We start from the raw sequence: 11931 nt of genomic DNA, 5'->3' as shown, positions 1-11931 counted from the left end.
GTGGAATTAATTGATGTCTTGTTTTTAATGTCCATTGTATGCTTTAGTGCTGAAAAAGAAACAACGCAAATCATGATATATAGATATTTTTATTACAGTTATCATCTATCTTAGCCTTATATTCCAGTTTGTACATTTATACAGATTACAATAATTGGCTTACAATATAATATGGCCCATAAATACACCACTCAACCAGGCCTTTTTGATGCACACAGTGTTTCTGTTATGTTAGTGATAAGAAAACACATTTTGAAGACCTTGGGTCACAGTCAATTTGCCATTTAAATTTGTGACACCCTCATGGAAAAAAATGGCTCTACCAATACTTTAATGTTAATGCCATTTTGGTATAAAGCATCTAATGAACTCAAGGGTATAAAAATAGCCATTTTGTTTTTTCTTAATTCTACAATATATACATTAATATCTGCAATGTTAAATAAAATCAGTTTAGATGGTGTTTTTATAAATATGCATTAATCTGAAATACTTTACCGGCAGTTTGTAATGCTACAGAAGCGTACACTTATGATGAATCAGAATAAGGACTTGTGTCTTACACAAACACCTTTAGTAAAATGAGTGATGTGAAGCATGTAATAGCAGGCAAACTGTTATTGCATTTCAAACAGTGGACATAGGAGGCAGAGGTGAGTGGCAGAGCATTACCCAAAGCTGACGATAAGAGTAATGAACCTATGAAATTATACAGTTTTTTCCCTTATGCCCCTTCTTCTTTTTGGATTTAGTCCGTTGGCCATAAGGGGGAGAGGGCATGCCTGCCACAGGGCTGGGTAAGTCCTCAGTGTAGTAGTGTCTATGGGGCCTGGGCTGAGGAATGGGTTGACCCAGGAAAAAGCCCTCCTCCTCAGAATCAGAGGAGGAAGAAGAGCAAGTGGAACAGCAGTCATCATCATCCCCATAAAGCCCCAAGAACCTCTCCATGGCTGGGCCCTGTAACCCGTAGTCTGACATGGCGGCAGGAGAAGGGTGTCCATGGAAGGCTTGGTGCACCTTGGGTCCAAAGGCATTCCCTCTATGGTCCATTTTATAGCACATTTGGGCCCTTTCTTTTGGCAGTAGGTTAAGAGCATTATCAGAGCGAGACTTGCGACTGCGACGCCTTCTGTGGTGGTGATGGTGGCGCCCCGAGTTCAGTTCCTGTCCCTGTTCCTCGAAGTGGTACACTCTGCGGCGAGTCCGTTCGCTCATTGGGGGCTGGCGCACTGGGAGATCACCATAATGGCCATTGTCCACCACATCATCAGAGAATTTGACTTGCTGTGGCCTAGACTGTGAACGTGTCCTCCTGAGGGCAGGGACATGGGGTTTGGGTCTGTCGTCTGGCAGAGGCACCTCCTCTTCTTCTGGAACTTTCTCCTCCACCTCCTCCTCCTGCTCAGATACAAGGCTCTTCAGCGAATTTGCACTTCTGTGTAACATAGAAGAGTTGAGGGTTCCCATATTACTTGTTTTCTCACAGTCTTCTGTCTCAAGTTCATGGAAGCCTTGCAGGGAATATACTAAAGGTCTGTCTTTACTATCACCATCAACAGAGGCCCCTGGAGAGGAGAGAGAAAAATTAGAGAATATTTGTACACATGCTCCAATTATTACATCATCACATGAAAGACTAAATTGGTTGTATCGTGTCACTTCTACTCACCAGTAATATTGGAGAGAGCCAATGAATCCATGGAGTCACGGACACTCTGATCTGTCTTCTTGAACTCGTCTGTGATGCACTCCAAAGAATCATTGTACCATTGTGGCTCATCTCCCTGGAAGCCTCCTCCAGCTCCATGATCCAGCTCCAGCTCCTGGATCTTTCTGCTACTTGCTGGGCCTGGGTGGCTACCATAAGCCGAGTCTCCTAGCCCATCCTGTGACTGGGCCCAATACATGTCAGCTTGGTACTTCTTACTGGCCAAGCTCCCCCTTCCTCCACTGCCACTGCCAGTTTTGGAGGACTCCTGCTTCACCTTGGCATCTGTTTCTGCAATCCAGAAATCTGTGGGTCTGGAGTCATTAGCTTGCTGGAAGACCCCATGTTCTCCAAACTTGAGTAACAGCTGGGTCATGTAGTCTTCATGTTCAGCCCATTCCTCCTCCTGGTCCTCAGGTGCCTCGGTCTCTTCCCCAGGTCCTCTCCAGAAATGCTCATCAGACAAGTTCATGTGGGCAAGCTTGTTGGTCAGGGTGTCGTCCGCGTTTCCGCTAAGGCCGGGGAACTTATAGTTGACAGAAGGTGAGAAGAGGAGCGACTGTCGGCACTGGTCAGCCGAGCGACTACTCTTGCCCATGCGCACACTGCGACGGGACTCACGTGAGCGTGCTGACTGGAAAGCAGAGTCAGAGGAGTCAGAAGCATGCACATCTTCCCCAAGACTGCAGGCCTTGGAGCAGTATATACGGCCCTGGTATGGCAGGAATGGGCAGCCTAGTAAAGAGCTCTTGCACTGCACACAGCTGAAGCAGCTCTCAGTGGCATGCCAGTGGAGCCCATCATAGGTCATCTGAGCATGATCAACACCTGGAAAAGGGGAAATGTGGAGATAGTTAGTAATACTACTCTAAACTGCAGACAACCATGACTGGTGTTTTATTTGAAATCAAGAAAATCTTCTTACCAATGTGTTCTCCACAGGCCTCACAGTACTCTGCATAGAGAGATTCAAAGCAGCCGCAACAGTATGGTCTTCCATCCTTCATGATATAGCGCTGGCCCCCTAGAATTGTCTCACATTCAAAACAGGAGAAGTGCTTCATGTGCCAATGACGCCCCTCAGCTTCTGTGCACTCATCAGCAAAGATAATCTGTTGACAAAGATGTACACTGGATGAGACAAGACAGAAATCTTTTGCCTTCCTTTCTGTCATAAGTCTATATATTCATGTTGGATTTATTCAAGACAGAAAATAAAATAATAAAGAAATAAATAAAGAAATAAAATATATGTTATTGCTATCACAGAGGAATTTTGAAAGGCTACACTTAAGACTTTGGATGTTTTTCCTCGACTATAGTGTTTTCTCTCAGTATTTCAGTCTCATGGATTTACCTCATCACAGGCTGAGCAGCGAGGTTTGAGTAGCTCAGCATGATGCCTTCCACAGTGGATCTTTCCATCGTTGTAGAAGTAGATCAGATCTACCAGGAGTTCATTACATGTGGAGCAGGCAAAACATGCAGGGTGCCAGCACAGCCCGGGGCCTGCCCTCGAAGCAAACACTGACATTTCTCCACCGTTGATGTTTTCGCCACACTGCAATATGCACACATGATCACATGGTTGTAACATCCTGAATAAATTCAGAATAATCTTTATTGGCCAAGTATGTTAACACATACAAAGAATTTGACTGTGGTTTAGTTAACACGATAGCTGTATTTCCAGAATTGTCTAATATTCTGTGTGAAATATGTGGCCCATCTGCTCATTGGGTTGTGTTAACTGCAGTCCCACAGCAGCCAATTTGTTTATCTTTCCTGGCCTTCATCTGAGCAGTACATCATATGAGGACACATGACTATTCAAATGAACAGCAGTGACTTTGAATAATGTTGGCAGTTACACAGAAGAAAACAGGAGAAAACAATCTTGGAGAAAGCATAGATGTCTTGAGGAGAAATACATCAGTGGATCTATGATTTAGTTTGCATGGCTGCAATTCCAGCTTGTGTGCATGGGTCTTTTACAAAGCATAGCCGACACTAAGATCTTTATATCAACAATCTCTGCGGGATTTTAGTTAAAACTGGACGCATATTAGCCAAACACTCATGGAGGATATGCACAGACACCAGGCAGCAAACAGTTTTTTGATACTAGAGTTAAAAAATAGGTTTTTGGACTAGAATATGGACTAGGTCCTCGACTTCATCTTTGTGTTGAAATTAGATGTTAATGATACATGCAAGATGTGGAACATACATGCTCACAAATGCTGTTCAGACGGTTGCGGGGTAGCAGATTCACCGTGCCCCTCCCCAGTGCTTCCTTCTTCCTCTGGACACTGAACATATGTAGCTCCTTTTTCTCCTCCTCACTGAGGGACTGGCAGTAACGCACCTGGGAAGGAAGGTGACAAGTTATACATAAGAAAGTTATTTTGACAATCACACAGTTTCAATCAAGAAATGGGACAATTCCTTATTTTAAAGGTCCAATACTGAAAATATACTGCTGGGTGGGAAATTCTGTTCAAGTGGTTCAAGTGACCTTTTCACATTACGGTCCCTGAAAGATCCAATTGCAAGACTGTTGGCCACTAATAAAGGTTATAAACTAAGGTAAGTAGAAGAGAGGGCAGAGTGCATACCAGAGCATGCGGAACAAAGGCAAATCTTGACCCCAGCTTGCCCTTCCTACACCCCCTACATATCTCCACCCACAGTCCCTGATTGAGAACCTCAATTTTACAACAAGCCTTTTTGATGTTTCTCAAAGCCTTAACAAGAGGGAAAGCAGACGTTTACAGAAACAAGGACTGTGTTTAGAGTGAAATCAAGAGGATGGGCAACAAAGGAAGAGAGACAGCCAAGTCGAACTGTGGTGCCACTGCGGTGGTGGCATCACATAAAGCCTTTTTCAACCAGCATCCCTCTCTCCTGCTGAGTAGTCCTTGTAAAAACCACTGCTATGACAGGAATCCAGCTGGTGGGGGCTCCCGGCAAACATCATAAAATCATCAAGTCAAAAGTCACATTGTGCCCACACTACATGTCTACAAGACTGTGGAACAAAAATCCCCCGGTGTGATGTCAACATGAATGCCAGGGGCTCACATTAGCGGGATGGAATGGGGATGGTGAGGCTGTTAACACTGTGGGTTTAGTGGGCAGCAACAGACACAGCGACTCATACAAAATGGAGAGTGGATCTTTGCTGCAGCAATGGTGTAAATGAGAGGAACATGCTGAGATTAATTTCATGATACATGTATTAACGCACATGCACACAAAATATTCTTACCTCATTATCATGTGGTGGCAGTTGGTAGAGGAGCTGCTTGATTCTAAACTTCTCTCCTGGACTGTTCACATAGGGGATCTTATCCTCAGGCAAACAGGAGAAATATAACTGGACCTAGGGAAGTCAAGGTACGGAAAAACAAGGTTATGCAAAGAAATTATGCCTGAATTTGGAATCAAGTACAGGTTTGTTTCCTAAGAACTGAAAAACTTTTCTTTTTTTTTAATCCAAATGTTTACGTTCACATGGTCATTAATAGGAATAATATAGCCACACAAGAGAAATTAAACCCATTAAAATGATATATTTTCAAAAGTGAGTGGTCATCAATCTGAACATATAGTTGGATTTTTTGGTTCCCCATGAAGTTAAGCAAATCTTCATCTATCTACAAAGTAATACATTATAGTTATGATCTTGGACAGAACAGCCCATATTTATGAACAAATTCCTTCCAAATGAGCCAGAGAACCAACACATCAATTTGTGATGAGACACATTCTGGGACAGCTCTGTGTTTCGTATGGAAGACTGACTTTGTGGAATCAAAGTGTTTAAGTTTCTCTTAACCCCTAAATCAGCTTTATTCCAAGGGAAAGCACATAGCAGCTATGTTGCTTGATGATGGCTTTGGTGTATAAATTAGTACTAAACCATTTAAAACAGGTCAACAGGTCAAATCAGTTTGAAGGTTGTATTTTTCCAGTCATATGCTTGTCTCTATAGGGACAGGACAAAGCAGCCTGTCATGGTGGCACTTTGGCCCTTGGGGCTGACCACTGAAGACTAAACTTTATGAGGGAGGGGCCATTACAGCCAGCCAGATAAAGAGGTGGGATGTGCCTGTCTTGTGTGTTTGGGGACTTCCTGCAGCTTGGGTCGTCTAAACGGGGTGGGGTGGGGGGGCAACAGCAATTTACCCTGACAATCACCCCAACGTTGCCCCCCACCATAAATTATGCACATTTTCATGCCACTATTACCCCTCATCCAGCTCCCTGGGGCCTGGGGGACAGTCAGTGTTCACCCAAGTCCTATGTGTTTCTTCACTGTAATGATGTCCCATAATACACAGCCCATTCAGGGCAATGGCTGCAGTAAAGGCATTACAGTTGACCCATGCATTTCCCAAACAAAAAGGCCCTGAGTGTTTGGGGTTTAAGGTTCTCTGTTATCCTGAACCCCTTCTTTTTTCTTGCCCATCACCCTCTCATTGCTTCCATGTGTGTTGTTAAACAGGGGAAGCTGGATGGAGAGAGATAGAGAGGAGGAGAGGAACTCAGCAAGAAAAGCGAGAGAAATGAGGAGAGAAGAGGAAAAACGCAGCTGGTTTGGGAAAAATGCCACATCACACTGGCTGCCCTGCGGACACAACTAACAGTCCTGGCTGTGTTTGTTGAGGAGAAGGCTTGTTAAAAGACGGCCTCTCAATTCATGATCCTGCCAGCATCAGTAAGTCCTCCTCCTAACAGATCTTTGATAATCACAAGCAGACTTTTCCGCACCACAGTTTGTAAATAAAAATACATACATCCTGTCCATAAGTGGCTGCGTGGTAGAGCCTGACAAGTCTGCCTCAAACAAAGGGACCATGCAAAATGTTTTATGAAATATGCTCTCTGTCCCATAGGTGCCATTATCCAGAGACTCCAGTTGGTATGTTATTCAGTAACGTTCTGAATAGCATTTATCTGGGCCAGGCAAATGGGCTAGAAGGGAGTTAGAATCAGGTCAGAGCTGCTTTTATTCTCTGTCATTATTCACTTTGGTCATTTATGGAAATTACAATTTGTGGAACAATGAAACAGACATACCACAATCAAAGAGAACAATATAATACTGTGACTCTTATTTGTAGTACAAGAAAGAGATATCCAAACTACTCTAAATCTGTAGAAGCACAGCATAGCGCACCCTCATGAACTCTTTTAACAATAGAACAAAAACAGTCCATTGTAAGCAATATTGTGCTCACCTGCTCAGGCCTAAGGCCAGGTGGTACCCAGGCATACTCCTCCATTGCACAGCCTGAGTCATCATCGGAGGTGGAGCTGCGTTGGAAGCCAGAGGTCAGCTTACTGACTTTATGCTCCATCATCAAGTCTCGCTGGCGGGCCCCACCCTGGAAGCCAGCCGCCGACACTGCTGCACTCGCCAGGCTCATCAGACCCTCTTTTTACTAGAGAAAGTAAAAAAATGGAAGGATAAAGGGAGAGAGAGGAAAGAGGAAGGGGAGTGAGGATAGGAAGAGGAGGGAAGATTAAAACAGAGAAGAAACCAAGTGTTGGTTAACAAGCCATTACATCAACCCATCTCCATCTGTCAGTGCCATTTCACTGAATGTTAACCACGAGCTGAATCACACCATCACTGCCTCTTTCATGAGGGCTCTAGCCCGCCTCAAAAGCCCATTATGGTATATGAGCAAGCTTTTCTTGGTTCACTTCTGGTGATGAGTCTACTACATACAGACAGCCATAAAGAGAACTATACCCTTTCACTGCTAGTGTGTTGGCAATTAAACATATGCCCTCCTCATGTGGCTTTTGTGGATATAAAGACCATTAGGAAATCCCCAAAGCCTCAAGAGGTGGCGTCTTATCTCATTATGGTGACAATAACAAGAAGTTAGTTATTCATAAATACACACAGTGAATGAAGAATTGCTTATCCAGTCTTGTTGCACAGATGTCTCATTCCTTTCCTATATTGTAATTCCATTTGCCATTAACTCAACACCACACATTAGCCGTTACATTTTCAAGGTTTCACCTTATCTGTGGAGCTTAGCTCTGAATGAGTCATCAATTTAGCCTGTTGAGGTGCTATGTCATACTACGTCTCAAGAGGGGCCACCACATGGGATCTGATGCTGGCTTGATCAGTTGAGCCTGAGGTCTGTATAAACACAGGCCTGACATTAGGACAGGACCACCATATGGGGAATGTCCACAACCCTGGTTTCTCCCTTCATCTTCCCTTTTTCTTCTGACTGTTTGTTGTCTAACCTGCTCCAGAGAGTGTCTGATCACCCTTTCATCTTTTAGATGGACAGAGCAATGCCAAACAGGTGAAGTAGTTGGACAGGGAGGGGTGGATAGATGGGCAAGTGGATGGATAGGGTTGACTGATACTCAGTTGGAAACTGACAATGCAAAAAAAGGAGAAAAATAGGGAAGGTAGATCAAATACTGGCACAGTGTTGACCTATCTGTGTAGTGGAAAACAATCCCTACCCTACCATTTATTCTAATCAACAGATTTTATTGTGATTACAATAACAGCCTGTACAAAATTATAGCCTACTAAAGTTGATTGTTCATAAGGTTACAGTTACCTTGCGGAAGTTTACTCCCTTGCATTGAACTGTGAAGAAATGTTAGGCTAATGTTACTTTTATATGGTGGGAGATATGGAGGAGGGAGGCAGGGATCAACAGCAAGTGATAAAATACTCTTCTTTAAAATGGTATCAACTTTTAGAATGAACTGGACAAGACGCACGTTATGTATAAAATCTGCCTCACAAAAATTAAATACTTTCATAATACAATGAATTTGAGGAATTTGAGGTTTTCGTAAAGCTATAGCAGCAAAAAATGGTGCATTTTATTTTATATGAATTAGATTTGTAATTGCTTTGAGGAGCAATGTACTATTTGTGATAATTGTAAATTTGCAGTTTGACAAAGGGGTGAGTCAACTTTTTGTTCTTCAAAAGGAAAGTGCAGAGTTCACTAAGTTCTAAGCAGCAAATCAATTCAAAACTTCATTTAGCATTCATTAATCACTATTCAAATTGCTCTTAAAAGCCTCCTAACTTTATTTCTTGAGCTGCTGTTAGCTCTGCAAGACTACATAGACATAGTGATGATGAATGTGTGTCCAGTTGTGGTCATTTCTCACAGGCCATGGGCTCTAGCTGAGATCAAATGGGAGCCCATTCAGTGTCCAGCAGCCTGGCCCTTACACCACCTCCCCCTGTGCTTACACCCCCTATGGCCGGCAAGGGCACCCGGGGCCGCGGAGAGACAGCTGAGAAAACCAGACACACTCGAGTGCAGCCTTTGAACACAAGCGTGACAGTAAAGGGGCCTGAAAATCCGCGCTCTCTCCTGGAATGATATATATGCCTGGCTGCCCCTGGGAGTGTGCAGCTCCTATGCATGCATGAAGAGGGAATGCACACATTTATACTAAAGCCAACATGGATGCAGGCGTGAAGACATATACTCTATGCTGGTCCACACATCCAGCACCATAAACACCCTGTCAGCTGTATGCTTGTGTACCCTGCTTCTGTTTGATGACTCTTTCTGAGATAGCGGCACGCAAGACTCTCGAGTGGATGATTAACTGCTCCACACAGTGCATGCCAGTAGAGGCGGCTACTGGCTATTCATATCAGCTCATCTTCCCATGGCCGTACCACTGCCAACGACTGGCATGCCCTTCTTAAGCCTGCCCATTCAAACACAATCAGATTGAAGCGTGATGGATAGTGGTGGCAATGGATTCATGGGCTTTTTTTGGAATTTTATACCACAAAGTGTCAAGTCAGGCGGATTGGCATATGACATGTCCCATTAAATCGCCTCTGATGTCCTGAACAATGGCGTCTTTGTGAAGGAATCCACTGAAGGCTTGTTCCATCAAGAGCCTGTTTATCTCGCTTTAAGTCTTTTTTTTCTCCTGATGATGTGGTGTGTTATCTCCATATACATGACAGTTAAAGCCCTTAAACCCAGATAACCTGTCTTCAGATGAGAGAGTGGGGCGAGAAATAAGACACTCTCTTATTCTTTTTGCATCTATTGACTTGCAAATGAGACCAAAATAACCTGCAAAAATGTGGCCTTGTTTGAGAACAGCTTGGGTTTCACGTGGGAGATAGCTAACTATAGGCAGGTTCAGTCACGAGCCAAGAGACTCCGACTTCACAGCCACACATTTTATCAGTCACAGACTCACTCATGCGCTACATTTGTTAGAAAGATGTTTGCTTTCACATGTTGGCCAAGGCTCCATGAGGATGTCTCACACAGCCAAACCTGACTCACAGGAATGTCAGGCTTGAACTTCAGCCAGTTCTGCAAAGAGGATTACAAGATGTACACGGCTTGGTGATAGGCAAAGTCCCTTTCTCATACAACCATATCTGCTTGCATGCTAATTTTCCCTTTGGATGTCATGCAGTTCATTGCCTCTAATTTTGCCCAGGATGCTTCCTGAACTTTTTTGAAAGACAGAAGTGCCAAGCCAACTAACTTAACCATGCTTGTACGGACTTCCCAACTCACTGACTCATCACTTGTGTTGGCTTTTAAAGTTTTTCTCCTAACAAGGGGCCTATGGTTTGCGAGATTAGTTTTTTAACTCCCCCTTCTCACTGTCCCACTCCCCCCGCCCTGCACTCCTCCCACACTAGCAGACCCCTGCAGTCCTGAATGTTTAACAGCCCCTCACTCTTTTGTAAAGGTGCTTGTTAACATGGCTTTGGGAGCTCCAGGCCTGCATATCTGACTGATCTGCCCACAGAGGGCCAGAGGGTGGTGGGGGTGCTATCAGACTGAGGCAAAAATGGGGTGATTGACATGTATGAAAATGTTAATGTGTTTTAGTCCACAAATAAAGGAAATTGAAGTCAAGGGAGATGAAAAAGGGAAGCTCGAACACACATTTTCTTTGAACGTTTTTCAGTGAATGAAGATTTTAAAACATCCCACAAGATATTTTGAATGAATGAAGAGACCTATGCTTTAGAAAAAGTGCACAATGACTCCTATAGTCTTGTTACAGAGCAAGCTTATATTCCAAAAGGCTCTATATAACAGGAACTCAATAAATAGTTCAAACTTGATTCATTAAGGTATAAAATAACCACTGATTTAAGAAAGTACTGTACAGACTCAGCATCATGTGTTAAGTAGGCCTACAGTGTAATGTGATTAATCACTTTGTGGAGTACAAACCTCTCACAGGACCTCATACTGCAACTGACCAATAAATACATCCGTCAGTGACATTTTTAAAGAGTATTCAACAAGTCCCCCGAAATCCAGACACTGGAGCCTTGGATTAACAAACCTTGAGAGAGTGCAAAAGAAAAATAAGCAGCTTCTGGTCTGAATTACTGTCAATATTCCTCTAGGAAGTGGATGATGGACATCCACACAACGCAACACAGTGCTCCCTGTCAGTTTGGACCGGCACAACATGTTTAACTTGGCTCCTGCAAGCACAGCAATGCAGGATAGGCTCTACTTGAAGAGAAAAACTAGATTTTCTGTTCAAAGTTCCTGCTTACTTGAGCTTGAGCTCAGACAAATCTGTTTTTATGTCAGACAAGATATATCTTGACTTAAGAAAAATATGCAGTAATTTAATTTCAAATGACCTGTCAAAAGTAGGCACTTAATGTGTTGTATCCTTTGTGAAAAAAGTGAACAATCATCAAACTGCAAGGCAGATCAGACAATTAGATCATTGTGTGAACCAGCAGCCTCCCATGTATACCTAAATAAATCATCATTTAAGGTTACATCTGTAATTGAATGATTCAATAAGCCAACCAAGCATCGTAAAACCAAGAACTGAAAACCAACACTAAGGATGTTCATTCGTGACATTTCTTCTTTGCTGATGACTTTAATCCAATCAATCTGAAAATGCAGAAAGGTGGACGTGCTGCTGAGAAATCAGATGACAAGAGAACCAGAGAGGAGCTCAGTTTATGCAGTGTTGAGGTGCTACATGGCTGGAGTTTGGTCAGCGTATGGAGGCCTCCTTTCGTGGTCAGGGGAGTGTTTTTCCAAGACCAAATGGATGGGAGTGACATCCCCACAGAGATCTACACTAGAGAGACCACCTGCATGCACTGGCCAGACTGAGCGAAGAAAACACGTGCCGCTGTCACATAGCAGACATCAAACACATTTGCATCCCAGGGGATT

General features: G+C 43.5%; 1 protein-coding gene across 1 annotated transcript; it reads right to left on the bottom strand.

Moving 5' to 3' along the window:
* Positions 1-70: 70 nt before the first annotated feature.
* prickle1a (prickle homolog 1a) lies at positions 71-7143 on the bottom strand. The gene is made up of 7 exons (XM_062420707.1): positions 6955-7143; positions 4980-5093; positions 3939-4076; positions 3066-3269; positions 2634-2820; positions 1670-2536; positions 71-1565 (listed from the first exon to the last, which is right to left on the bottom strand). The coding sequence occupies exons 1-7, from the start codon at positions 7141-7143 to the stop codon at positions 700-702; spliced, it is 2565 nt and encodes an 854-aa protein (XP_062276691.1). The 3' UTR covers positions 71-699.
* Positions 7144-11931: the final 4788 nt, after the last annotated feature.

This window comes from Scomber scombrus, chromosome 6 (assembly GCF_963691925.1).
Source record: "Scomber scombrus chromosome 6, fScoSco1.1, whole genome shotgun sequence".
Classification (NCBI taxonomy): Eukaryota; Metazoa; Chordata; class Actinopteri; order Scombriformes; family Scombridae; genus Scomber; species Scomber scombrus.
The sequence above is the reverse complement of the archived record's forward strand: the minus strand, read 5'-3'. Positions and strand labels throughout refer to the sequence as shown.